This window comes from Oryzias latipes, chromosome 1 (genome assembly GCF_002234675.1).
Source record: "Oryzias latipes chromosome 1, ASM223467v1".
NCBI classification, from domain to species: domain Eukaryota; kingdom Metazoa; phylum Chordata; class Actinopteri; order Beloniformes; family Adrianichthyidae; genus Oryzias; species Oryzias latipes.
Genome location: NC_019859.2, coordinates 4582870 through 4595943, shown reverse-complemented (window position 1 = coordinate 4595943; position 13074 = coordinate 4582870). Strand labels below are relative to the sequence as shown.

At 40.4% G+C, this 13074-nt stretch overlaps 1 protein-coding gene across 7 annotated transcripts in view; it reads left to right on the top strand.

The window, feature by feature from the left end:
* The window catches only part of rptor (regulatory associated protein of MTOR complex 1), a 175746-nt gene that overhangs the window by 118414 nt on the left and 44258 nt on the right, over positions 1-13074 (top strand). For 5 of the 7 annotated variants that reach the window (XM_023954643.1, XM_023954642.1, XM_023954644.1 and 2 more), the window contains exons 13-22: positions 286-369; positions 936-1046; positions 1786-1860; positions 1951-2016; positions 4297-4488; positions 7221-7361; positions 8974-9094; positions 9326-9394; positions 9661-9801; positions 12811-12966. In XM_023954643.1, the coding sequence (XP_023810411.1) occupies positions 286-369; positions 936-1046; positions 1786-1860; positions 1951-2016; positions 4297-4488; positions 7221-7361; positions 8974-9094; positions 9326-9394; positions 9661-9801; positions 12811-12966 (1156 nt within the window). The remainder of the gene's footprint in view (positions 1-285; positions 370-935; positions 1047-1785; positions 1861-1950; positions 2017-4296; positions 4489-7220; positions 7362-8973; positions 9095-9325; positions 9395-9660; positions 9802-12810; positions 12967-13074) is intronic. The other 2 variants (XM_023954647.1, XM_023954645.1) reach the window with 1 other exon arrangement.

Below are 13074 nucleotides of genomic sequence, written 5' to 3'. Positions count from 1 at the left end.
ACGGTGCCCCAGTTGGCACCGACATTCACCAACAAACAGCACAAATACCCGAGTTCTGTCCCGCACTAACGCCTCAGTAAGAACCAAAATCAAATGGCAGCCAAGAGGATGCACCCGCCCACCTACGCAGGTGCGCACACACAAACACAAACGCTCCCTGGAAGCACCGTGGTGTTTCATCAGCAGCATTGGTGGGGCAGCCACCTGTTTCCGTCCTTCCGCTTCTTTTAATCTCAGGCTACCCTTTGGTTCTGAGGTTCACCTTTGACCCCTGTTCTCTTTCAGGTCCTCTTGAGTCAGGTGCATCGGCTGCGAGCTCTGGAACTGCTTGGACAGTTTCTGGATCTGGGACCCTGGGCTGTTAGTCTGGTTTGTACATTTTTTTGGCGGATCTTTAAAAGCTTTTAATTTGACAACAATGTGTTACTTGTAACACCAGAAGTTGCAGCTCTTGCACTATTCACAGATTCATCTTTAGAAAAAGTAAATATTCAAATAAAACACAAGATCAACAATTTTCCAAGCTTTAATTTGAGCTATGTTTTGTGAAAATCTGTTCAGAAATGAGGGAGCTGGCCAGATTCTTTTGTTGATGTCTGCCTGTCCTAAACTGGAACAGCAGGGTTCTGTTGATTTGACTCAATGCAAAGCAAAGGCGCCTGAGCGCGCACGTCACTGTGGACGGCAGCAAGTAGGCAAAGACCAAACCTGTAATATATATCAATGATTTAGACACATTTATTAATGTTCGTAATTGTATGTTAGGACACAGAAGCTGAGAAATAAGCAGCAAAAGGTGAATATAATCTTGTGTAGCCAGCTACTGTTTTCTTGCTTATTTTCTAGGTTTTATTCTTACTTGTATGGAGGAATAAAACCCGTATTTTGTATTTATTCTTGGTGAGCCTGTAAACGCCTCTGCTGTGTGTTTGCAGGCGTTGTCTGTCGGGATCTTCCCCTACGTGTTGAAGCTGCTCCAGAGCTCAGCCCGAGAGCTGCGGCCTCTGCTGGTTTTCATCTGGGCTAAAATCCTAGCTGTGGACAGTGTGAGTGCAACATTTGCATTTTGGTTCTCTTCCTGATTTATTTATGTCCGTCTGCTGCAAACAGAACTTTAAATTTAGCAGAATTTGAAGCAATAAAACAAAAATATGTTCTTAATACGTTTCTTTTTTTCTTTTATGGTTAGTTCCATAGTGAAGTAGTTTTAAGTACATTTTCTCCATATATATAAAAAAAAAAATCTTAGACCTGGGGTTTGGGAGCTTATATCAGTTGTGGGTGTGGCCTAATCCCATCCATCAACATCATATCTGCCAACAACTATTTTATTATCTTTCCCTTTTTTTTATTTTCGTTTCTTTTAATTTGTGGGCATGAAGCAACTATTCAGCCAAACAAAATAAACGTTTTTGAGTGCGTTAGTGACAAAAAGAAAATACACAATTTAATGGTGTTTTTATTTCATTAAGAGAATAGGGAAATGCTACTAAGATAAAAGCTGCAGGTTTTGTTGTGCTGTTATTACTTACTTATAACATTATTATCTATTATTACTATTTATGGAAGGACTATATCAATCAATCAATACACTTTTTGTCTTTTTCTTTAATGTAATCATTTTTTATGATCATATCCAGTTGCTGCTATTTTATAATTTGCATATTTATTTTTATGAAATAATGTTGAGCATAGATATTGGGCATAAATAGTGTGAACGTTTGGAAAAACGTTGTTCAGGGAACATTTGATGTAAATAACTGCTGATTCCATCTTCCTCTGCAGTCATGTCAGGCTGATTTGGTCAAAGACAACGGCCACAAGTACTTCCTGTCCGTGTTGGCGGACAACTACATGCCAGTGAGAATCGGACAGACAAACATTCGGATCGTCCTGCCGTCTAACGGCAGCCCGGGTTAACTGATGTGAAACGATCCGTCTGTCTTTCAGGCCGAGCATCGAACCATGGCCGTCTTCATCCTGGCAGTTATTGTCAACAACTACAGCACAGGGCAGGTATGGACATGCATGAGTTTGTGCAGCCAATAGAAGCATGTCTTCTATGATTAATTTGCCTCTCTGCGCAGAGAGCCGGGTCATTCCTGGAATGCCTGTCGTTTTGGTCGCCTGTTGCAGGAAAATATTGTTGATGTGACAGTTATGTCTCCTCTGCAATCTCCTGTTCCGTCCCAGCCGTCTCCGTGTTGACACTCTGTCACCTCAGGTGTCACTTCGGTCTGCTCCTGGCCTCTGGTGTTCAATCCCAGAAGCCCTTTGTGTCTGATGCTCATTAAACATCCGGCAGCGCACTGTTGAGATGATGTAACTCTTCTGTCTCGACGCAAGCACACTTCACCATATTCCACCTTCGGCCCGATTCCCTCTTCTCTCTGCAAAGTTATTTTTCTGTCACGTTGTAGATGGTATTTGATTTGCTCTTTTTATTTCTGCATTCCTCCCCGTGATATTACGTACATAAAACTGACACATCAGAGGAGCTGCTTTCCTTAGAAAACCCCCTTCTTCTCCTGAGTCCCTGTGAGCGAAAAGCTCCTGCCTCTCCCACAGGTTCCTGTAAATTAAAGATGATTTCCAGCAATGCGCAGAGACTGCCTACTTCACATCTCCATTATTTATCCCCCTTCCAACCGCGGCACTCGTTACCGCAGCAGGGCTGTTGCGAACGCGCCACAGAGGCTCGCCTTCTCTTCTACGATCCAGCTGGCTGACTTTAGCTGAGAGGTTCGATCAGAGCCGAGGGAATGATGCAAGCGCTATCTGACGCTCCTGAGAGAGGCTGCTGCTGCTGCTGCTGCTGCTGCTGCTGCTGATGACAGACGGGTTTCTGCTCTGGAGCCTCACTTTATTGGAGATTAAGGGGGATTCCGTCCCCCACACTGAAGTGACAATTCAAGTTTCCAAAACCTGTAAAAAGTTAGTCAAACAGCAGCTTTAAAAGTGATGCAACTGTCCTAATTAATGTACAATTCAGCGCTTTATTCCTTAAAAGTAGGCGTCAAACACGTCTGAAAAAGTAACATTTTTAAATCACGTAATTTTGCTTCAATAAAGAAAAAAATAAAAGTTGCAGGAGGTGCTGAATGGCCCTCAGGCACTACCTGCCCTCGCTGCCAGCGCCATAACTAGCTAAGCAGATGCTACATGGCTCTCACTCTCTGGTCAGAGCTCCACATAACAAATTCACAAATTGTTATGTGGAGCTGTTGGACAGGACAAGTTAAAAAAAAAAAAAAAAAAAAATTCACAAATAAAGCACTTTCTTCAGAATGGCTGCCATTCTGCTAGTTTTATCTCCATAGCAACCATTTTACGTTTCGGTCGCCTGGGTGTGACAAACAGATCTACGTAATTTTTAGAAGAATCTGCTTAAGTAAATTTTTGGATTTCCTTAGCAACGGAGGTTTATTGTTAACCACGCCCACTCTCCTAATATGTTTTTGTCGTTTTTTATATTGCTTTGTTCAGCTTGAGCCAATAACTTGTGTATTAAATTTTCAAAATATTCTGGTAAACAGATGCGCGTCCAGTGAAGGAACGCTACTTTTGCAAGCTCGCTACCTTAAAATTAATGGAATTTCTAATTCCAATTATTTTTTCTTCAGCTAGTTTTAAGGTGATGCTCGAGGAATTAGGACATGATAGATAGAAAACCCTAGGAGGAGTTTAAACTTGTAGATGGTCAAATGGTTCCATGAATGTTCACGTATGTCTGAAGGACTTTTCACACATGTACCACCGGTGTATAACTTTTATATCGCGCCAACGGTGCACATATCACACTAAAATTAAGTAATTGACGCAGGATTCACTAATAAATCACATACAAAATGCGCATGAATCATTTTTTCCCACGTAAATTCACGTATGACCAGTTTTCATTCATGCGATATGTGCAAAATGTGCGTAGTGGCTGTGCGACACGGCCCTAACACTTCCTGTGTTTTTACTGACATCGACATTCAATTTAAACCATTTTAAAGCATCACCTTAAAATAAAGAATACTTTATTGCCTAAATGTTTGCTTTTCTGACTTGAAATAAGTAAAAAGATAAAAACGGATGCCTGTAAGAAAGGAAATAAACTACCAAGACAACTTTTCTTTTGTTTAGAGTAACTTAACTGAGCTGGTATTGCTGGTATCGACTGAAGTTACTTTATAGTTCACTCAGTTTTCTCTAATCTGCTTCCAGTTGTTTTCTTCTTTAATAGCAAAAGTCTAAAACAAATTTTTCCTTTAGAAAGTTCTTCAGCACCGTCTCCTCTGTCCTCTCCAGGAAGCCTGTTTGCAGGGCAACCTGATAGCCAACTGCCTGGAGCAGCTGTCTGACCCCCACCCGCTGCTCCGCCAGTGGGTGGCCATTTGCCTGGGCCGCATCTGGCAGAACTTCGACCCAGCTCGGTGGTGTGGAGTCCGAGATAGCGCCCACGAAAAGCTGTACACCCTGCTGTCGGATCCCATCCCTGAGGTGAGAAGTCAGAAACACGGCTGCAGGAAAAACCTCAAGATTTCCAAGTTCTGCTGTTAAAGGGATGAAGTATTTGTGCTGTGTGACTATTTTTGCGCTGCTGGGAACGCGATTCTCATAGGGTTTAACACCTATGTGACTGCTATTCTTATTTGAAAAGAAGTTGTCAGAAGCTGACTCTTCCCAAACGTACCCATCCTGAAGGGTGAGCTGGATCCACAGACTGTTTTTTTTTTTTAGCAGGTATATCATGACTAAAGTGGGGAGCTGTGTGGGAGCCTGAGCTGGAGGAAGACTCTACAGATGAAGCACAGAAACATGACTGTTTTAAGAATTATGCCTTTTTTATCCTGTGCTTGGCTCAGCAGTTCAGTTCTTCTGCAATTTTTTCCATCCAATTCTTCTGAAAATGAAAACATTTTCTGTGACACTTGATGAATCAACTGCTCTTGGATTGTGTAACCTGGCAGATTTCAGGGATTTTGCTCATACTAAAATATTAGTTTGGACTTACTTGGACTTGGACTTAAAAATTACATTAATAACTACAAAATATTTCTGTTCAAAATCAAGCTACATGCATATCTGAGGTCAGGAAGTACAAAAAAATCATTTTGTCTTGATGAGAAGATCCGTTTACCACATTTACAATAGTAATGCCAAAACTGTTGTCTCTCATCAAACGTTGGAAAGGTTTGATTGACAGATTTTGTGTAGCCCGCTTTCAATTGGTAGGGCTGTGGAGTTCCTTCCAATAGGCCCACTCCTGATTGTCAAGAGTAGTTGCCATAGAAACGCTGATTCAAATAAACTCAGAACAAACACTGCTTACTGTTTGGCTCCAACATTGTATCGTGAAAAAAACAGCGACTGAATTGAATTCATTTTCTATGGGTGACGTCGCACTCACTCTGTCCAGTTCAATGTGTGTTACATAAAAGTACAAATACATATATGCGTGTTATTCTCTTGTGCAGATGTAAAAGCAGGACATCTGTCTAGGTAAGGTCTACGTACACTGTCTACTCCCTGCAGAACTGGAAGAGTTAGACAACATCTGCTGGTTTTAAGTGAAAACTAAACTCAAGGACGGTAAAAGGGGGTTCAATTCCTGGAGGGGAATGAGCAATGGTACTGGGGGCAATTACCATATCAATGGCGAGCAGTTAACATCACCCAGTGAGGGTCCTTAGGCAAGACCCTTAACGATACTGCCTCCCGAGCGCGGTTTCGGCTGGTCAAATGCGGAGAAAGAATTTCCCTTCGTGGGATAAAATACAGTGTATAAAAAAAAAAAAAAAAAAAAAAAAAGATTGGACAGCTGCTATGGTCCTGTGACCGACTGATTTCTAAAGAGATGATCATTGCCTCCTATTATCAATGTGTTTCCAAACTCTAGATTTTTTGGGGTTTTTTATGGACAATACTTGAACTAAAACAAGATAAACACCTGACCAAGACCTGTGAGTCAGAAGACCACGTCCTTTTTTACACAGTTTGGCGTTCAAATATGACAAAAAAGATTTTGAATTACCTACAACACATGTCAGTAATTTGCTAAATAAAAAACAGACAAAGAATTTTGTGGATCAATAATTCAGTTTAGATTAGCGAGTTGACAATAGATACCATTTCCTATTCAAAACAATTTGATTAAATATATATTTATTAGTTTAATTTCCATTTTCAGAAATGTTTTGTTTAGTTGTAAAAACTAATTTGACTTAAATAATGACTTATACTAAACAAAGTTGGAACTTTCAGGGATAAAACAATGAGTTTTGACCAAAATAAAACCCAAATAGAAAAGCTATTTCTGCCTTAAAAAAGTAATTTAAATTTTAAAACTAATTTAGAGATCTTAAGAATCAGAATTGCAGTTTTTAATTTTAATTAATCCTTCTTTAAACCCAGCTCTAGAGCTGTATGTCAAAATCTGTTGAAATGTTAGAAGCAGCTTTTAGTTGTAACAAACCCCCGCAGGCTAATTGGTGAACTGCGCCCTGCTCCACTTGCTTTCATTCGGAAATAATCTTAATCTACAAAGATAAAGAGGTTGCTGATTGGTTAAAAAATATACATCCACTAGAGCGAGAAAATCCAAACTGTCATCTATAGTTTTGTGTTGAAAGTGAAGATTATTTATCAGTGTTGCACATTCATAGTATGGGACTCCTCATATGTTTTAGCTAAAAGCTAAATTTAGGTAAATATTTCTTCAGTTTTAGCTCAGTTTGTGACCTAATTTCCTAATTGAGGCTTTTCTGAGAGGGAGTAAAGAAACAGTTATTGTCTTTTATGCATGTTTTTTTCCATATGTCAGAAAAATAGAAGCATAAAGATGTTTACTCTGTTTACTGTCGATGGGCGTGGCCCGCCAAACAAAGCCATCAGGTCTATCCGAGTGGCCACGCCCCCTTCTCTCTGAGAGACTCACTGAAGCAGAGACAAAAGCGTCAATGTTAAAACTCTGCACAAAGAGGCTTCAGGACTAATGATCTCTGCGTTTCACTCTCACGCTGAGCCGGAAAATTGAACTGTAATGACCTCGAATACTTTCATCCACTTGTCTCTATAGTCATTAAAGCATTTTTGTGTGATTCTGGTGAGCAAATATTTGACTTTCAAAGGCTGAAAACTGAGCTCGGACGGGAATTCATTAATGTCATTACAGCCAAGTTCTCCCTGAAGGACAGATAGACGAGCTCTTTGTCTGGTTTGTGTGACTGCAGGTGAGGTGTGCAGCTGTCTTTGCTCTGGGAACATTTGTCGGAAACTCCGGAGAGAGGACGGATCACTCCACCACCATCGACCACAACGTGGCGATGATGCTGGCGCAGCTTATCAATGATGGCAGCCCTGTGGTCCGGAAGGTCTGTGAAGCACAAAAACATCCACATGCTAAGCTCTGTGTGCTGTAATGCTGACTTTAATGCAAAAAATATACATTTAAATCATTAAAAGACAGTTTTTCTGGTGTTTATTCTCTGAGAACAAACGTAGAAATCACATTGCTGGACAAAGACAATTTTCTGACATTTTGGAAACTTCATCAGATGTGTTTGTAGGAATGGGGTGAGTGTTTACCCCTGCCTCCTGAATGCTAACTTAAAAACTAATTACCTCCCAGTTGGAGTCTTAAACTTACAGCCCTGACAGGAGTGAAGCTGCAGAGCTCTCCTCCCACTCTCTACAAATAAAAGCAACATTTCTCTGAAGGTGTAAGCAGCACTTTTAGCACTCCAAAACCATTTGTTTTGAGGAGATTTCTGAGTTAAACTAAGATACTTCCATGTGTGTAACCACAGATAATCAAAGGAAAACATCCGAGACGTGATAACGATTTATACCATGGTCCAGGGGAATACTCGATTCTGATTGGCTGCTGGGTGTGAACTAAAATGTGATAATGGACAGTGATAATGTACACCTAAATATGAAGTTCCGTTCACATAGCCCATATGTTCTGTATCGCTGTACTGGCTTCTTTGAAACAAACTTTTGCTTCATTGTCTGGATAAAAACAAGTGGTGAACCTTACCTCGAAAATTATTCTTTGGATCACTTTTCAGGATTTTTGCACCTTTACTGCTTTCCCCTGCTGGTTAGTCCTCACATCATCTGCAGCAGATTGAGAGGTTCTGTACCCATTACCATGACAATGAGTCACAGCCCATGTTTAAAAGTCTGCTTCTTGTGAAAAACTGATTAAACATTTAAAGGTCTATATCATGACAAAATTCCTTTTTATTAGCTTTTAAGTGTATTATAATGTTCAACCCCAAAGTGGTATTTTGCTCCATTCCAGCATCTCTGAGTATTCCTCTAAAATCCTGCACTCTGAGCACCAGCCCCTCCCAATCCACAAAAACAAGCGGGTCCTCACATTGTGACATCACAAAGTGAGAACAGCCCCTTCCAGGAAGATTTTGCACTGCCATCACGGCTCCCAGGCTAACACACACACTTTCTCAGGGTAGCTAGCTGTGACTGACTAAACATTTTTATTTTATATGTACATCCATCTTTGCAAAAGTTCGGATGTTTGATTTCGTGGGCTCTAGGTTGACGTCACAGGAGAAAAAGGCAGTGCCTCAGAGATCGAGTTTTTACAGTAACTGTAAAAAAATGACTCATATTTAATTAAAAAAAATGTGTTCCTTAGTGTGCCAAAGGTAATATATATTATCATATATTTATCAATATATATATATATATATATATATATATATATATATATATATGGATATGGTTTACTCTGAAAGGCTTAAGAAAAGCATGATATAAGTGTTTAAAAAAAAATCAAGATTGAAGTACTAATAATTTATGTACTATTTATTCCTTTGGTAAGTGGCCATGGTATAAGCAGGAAAAAGCCCTTTGAGAAATTTATGGACTTGACGGAAGCAACCGTCCTACATGACAGGAAGAAAATCTGTTTGGGAGTTACTGGATTCTCTGAATGTGTTTATATTTTTTTTTCAGGAGCTGGTGGTCGCGCTGAGTCACCTGGTGGTTCAGTATGAAAGCAACTTCTGCACAGTTGCCCTCCAGTTTATAGAAGAAGAGAAGAACTACTCGGTGCCGTCACCCGCTAACACTACAGGTACACACCTGGCGACACCAGCGCCTTGTCTCCCAAACTTCATAGCAGCAGCTGCTAAAACATGTCAGCAATCGCAGCTTATGCCATTTCTCCACATTGTTCTGGCAGTTTTTTTCCTCCTCCTTCTGACAAAAACATGACTTGAAAAGGACTTTCCAGTCTGAAACCGTTGAGATGGAGGTGGAGATGAAGCGTGTTTTTCCAAATATGTTTTGCGTTTATCCATCACAGGGTTTAGAATAAATTTAAGGAGGAGCTCAAGGGATCTAAAGCTGGAAATAAGCTTCTCTTCTCAGTCAGGTGTGTAGGGGTTGCAGGGGTAAGTTTATGAGGAAGTTCTACATTCATGGACCACACTTTTGTTTGAAACCTCACTGGGGTTTAATCAACCAATCCTGTTGCTTTATACACCGGGGGAGCACTGAATTCTAGGACAGTAATTACTCTTTTTCCCTAACCTATCCTGTAATTTGGAATCTATTCGTAAATCCTTTTGTGAGAAGAGAAGAGCTTTTTTTTTTTTTTTTTTTTAATGCTCTAACCTGTTGCTGTCTGCTGCTGATTAGAGCCTGGGAACCTCACGCCAGTAAGGGACAGTCCCGCCATCCCCCGCCTGCGATCTGTCAACTCCTACACCAACATCCGAGCTGTCACCACCGCCCGGAATCTGAATAAAAGTCTGCAGAACCTCAATCTCAACGAGGAAGGTGAGACCCCAGGGAAAGCTGGGAAATAGAGGATGAGAGAACATGATAAAGATCACATGTCCGAATTCCCTCGGTACTACTCAAAAGGCAATAAGCAGTAGTGCCAGACTATCCATTATGCATTAATTCAGAAGCACGCTGAATACTTTTTATTTTATTTTTATTTTTTAAGTTTTTTAAATGTCACCTATGACATTAGCCAAACTAAAACCTAGCAAATATTAACATTTGACAAAGACTCAACTGTATCTGATGATGAAAACTTCTATAATTAAATAAATAAATAAACTTCATAAATATTTTTCGTTCAACCACAACGCATAGGTCTATACTCACCAATTTAGTGAGCATCAGTGCGCACAGAGAAATCTCCGGGTCACTGGATGTTAGAATTGTTGATTCGGATTCCGACAAAATGATGAGGGCCTTATAAAGTGCTCTAACCAGGGAGTAGTGAGTGAGTTCAGACACAAACATAACTTTAAAGGAGGGCTACTGAGGATTCAGTTAGTGAAGGAAATAGTAACAATCAGAGTAAAAGATCATCAGAACATTTACTGTACAGATACAGTTGCTGTTTAAAGCCTAAGACTTTCATTATTTTTGCTACAACTTTCTTCTTAAATTAAATGTTGAAGATGATCAGAGTTTGGGGTTGATGTGGCTTTAAACACTTTTGTTCTGAGAGTCTTTCCCCCCCCCAGATTTCTGCAACTATAAATTACTTTTGCCATCTATTTTGCATTTTTACTTAACAGCAGTTATCGTTAAACCTCGTTTTCACCAGTCCGGTTTAGCTAACAACAACAATAGAGGTCATCCAGCAGCTCATTTTTCTCTGCTTGTCTTTTGGTACTTCAAGTAGATTAAGGAATGCTGTTTGAGAGAAGTTTGCCGGCGGTGAAGAGGAGTTCAGCAGCTTTTTTTGGTGCCTTCATTTGTTGTAATCACTTTCAGCCAATCAACGGGTTTCAATAGCAGCTTCGCCCCAACTATTTTTCTGTGGACCTATAAACGACCGGGGCCCAAAAATAATACGACTCACTCCAGCTTAATGGGTCCATTTTATAACGGAAACACTTAAAATACCAAACGGGACTGTACCGGACCACTCAGTGAAAGCGAGGCATTAATGTCTGTTGTTGCTCTTTCCCACTTAAGAAAAAAGTATATTTCTTAGTTTCCCTCCTGGATGTCAGTATTAATATACCTTACTTTTATCATGTATTCCATATTTGTTTACGCTGCTAAGCTCCTCTGCTTCTGGTTGATTATCATCATCGTGACGCGGGAACTGTCCGTGGTGCTGAAGACAAGGAGTCTGCCACTTAACCCACTTTGACCTCACACAACATGTGGGCTTTTACAAATCAGTTCCAACATTTAATATTATTTTAAATCTTAACATTTTTGGGATTTTTAGTTGAAAAACTTAAAACACTCATTTGTTATAATTTGGCTTTCCTGCAGAACAAAAGATAATCAACATTTCAGATCTCCAAGAGCTCCTAAAAATGACTGTATTCTACTTTTTTGTTGCTTGTTAATCACAATGAAAATATTTGACATGGGACACAAAATGTTTATTCATACAAAATATTTAAAAATATGACTTTGCTGATTTATACTGATCAGTGAATCAGACTGTGTACACTGTAATTACCTCATATTTAAATGGTAAGATCTGACAATTCTTATTAAATATTTAAAATGACAGGATCTTTATTACCTCATAACAAATAAACACTGTGAGTTGAAAAGGTGTCTTTTGAAGCTTTAAAAGAAGGGTTTAAGATTCAAAGATTAGTTTGTTTATTGACTTTTTTAAACATTTTGTCTCAGAGTGGATTGTTTTCTTTACACAATCATCAAACATGTATGTAAAAATATTATGTCACAACCAAACAGTCGTATATTTAGGCACACCCCTTCTGAAAAATGACCCATTAGTTCTTGTTTTTAGGTGAATCAGAACCCAGTTTAGATGTTTTGGGTTAGACACAGTGTTTTTAATCCCCCTTTATCTTTTTTTACAAGCCGATATGATCAGAGGAGAAAGATCAATCAGAGCGGTGATAATCGGCTGCAAAAATGTCGGTTTACCAACTGTGGAAACGGTTGACTGCCAGAAGTATTGTTCCGTATTTAAACACCAATCTGATTTCTTACCAAACTGCGACTCTTCTTCTTATGCTGAAGGCGTTAGAATGTGTCGGTTACTTAAAGGAGACTTTTTTCGCCCACTCTCCCTGATCCTATAGATCTCTTTGATACAGGTTGCACTGACACATCTAGGTTCAGCTTTTGCGTTACACAACTCAATGGAATAGTATTCCTTGATCTTTCAGGAACCGTAGAAAAAAAGTTAAACTTGTGGAAGCTCCCATGGAAAAGGTTGCAACTTTTTTACTGAAGAGATTTGTTCCGACTGTCAGTCACATCCCTGTTATTGGACCGTTTTCTTCCACAACCTTTTGAGCACCCAACCTGCCTTGACTTATGTGCTGCAAGCCCTCTGTGTCTCTGTCACATCTCAGTGATTTAGGCTGGTAGGGCAGCTGCACTCTCCCTGTGTACCGCTGCCAGACTGAGCATGGACAAGCCCTAAGTAGCTCTAAATCTCCGGAACTTGCCAAAGTGCCTCACCTGCTGCCGACTCCATTTCTAATTCTCATTCTCGCCGCCTGCCCCAGTGTGCAGGGCTGTTTATCACCAATAAGCTCACAAGCAGGGCAAGTTTCTGTTCTCTCTGTTTCCACATTGCAGCCTGCAGCGTTAGAGGACGACGCATGGTGTTTGGGAGTGTGTGAGTCAGAGCAGCGTTCAGTGAAAGTGAGTTACAGCAGGACATGAATGAAGCTGAAATGAAGTTATGAGAAACAAGCCTTCAAGCGCTGCTCGCATCGTGCGGGCGCACAGCACCTTTTAGGATGTTGACTATTATTTATGAATTCATTTATTTCCTCTGTGAAGACTTAACTGATTGACCACATGTTGTGACTTGTCCAGGTGGACCCGCAGCCTTCTCGCCTGGTAACCTGAGCACCAGCAGCAGCGCCAGCAGCACTCTGGGGAGCCCTGACAACGACGAGTACATCCTCTCCTTTGAAACCATTGACAAGATGCGGCGGGTTTCCTCCTACTCCTCACTCAACTCCCTCATAGGTAACTCTTCCTGCTCTGCCCGTCTCCTTTAACTGTGCGACCTCTTCTATTGATGTCCAATTCCCACCAATGCTGTTTGGCCTGAACCAGTTTGGTACATCAAATACT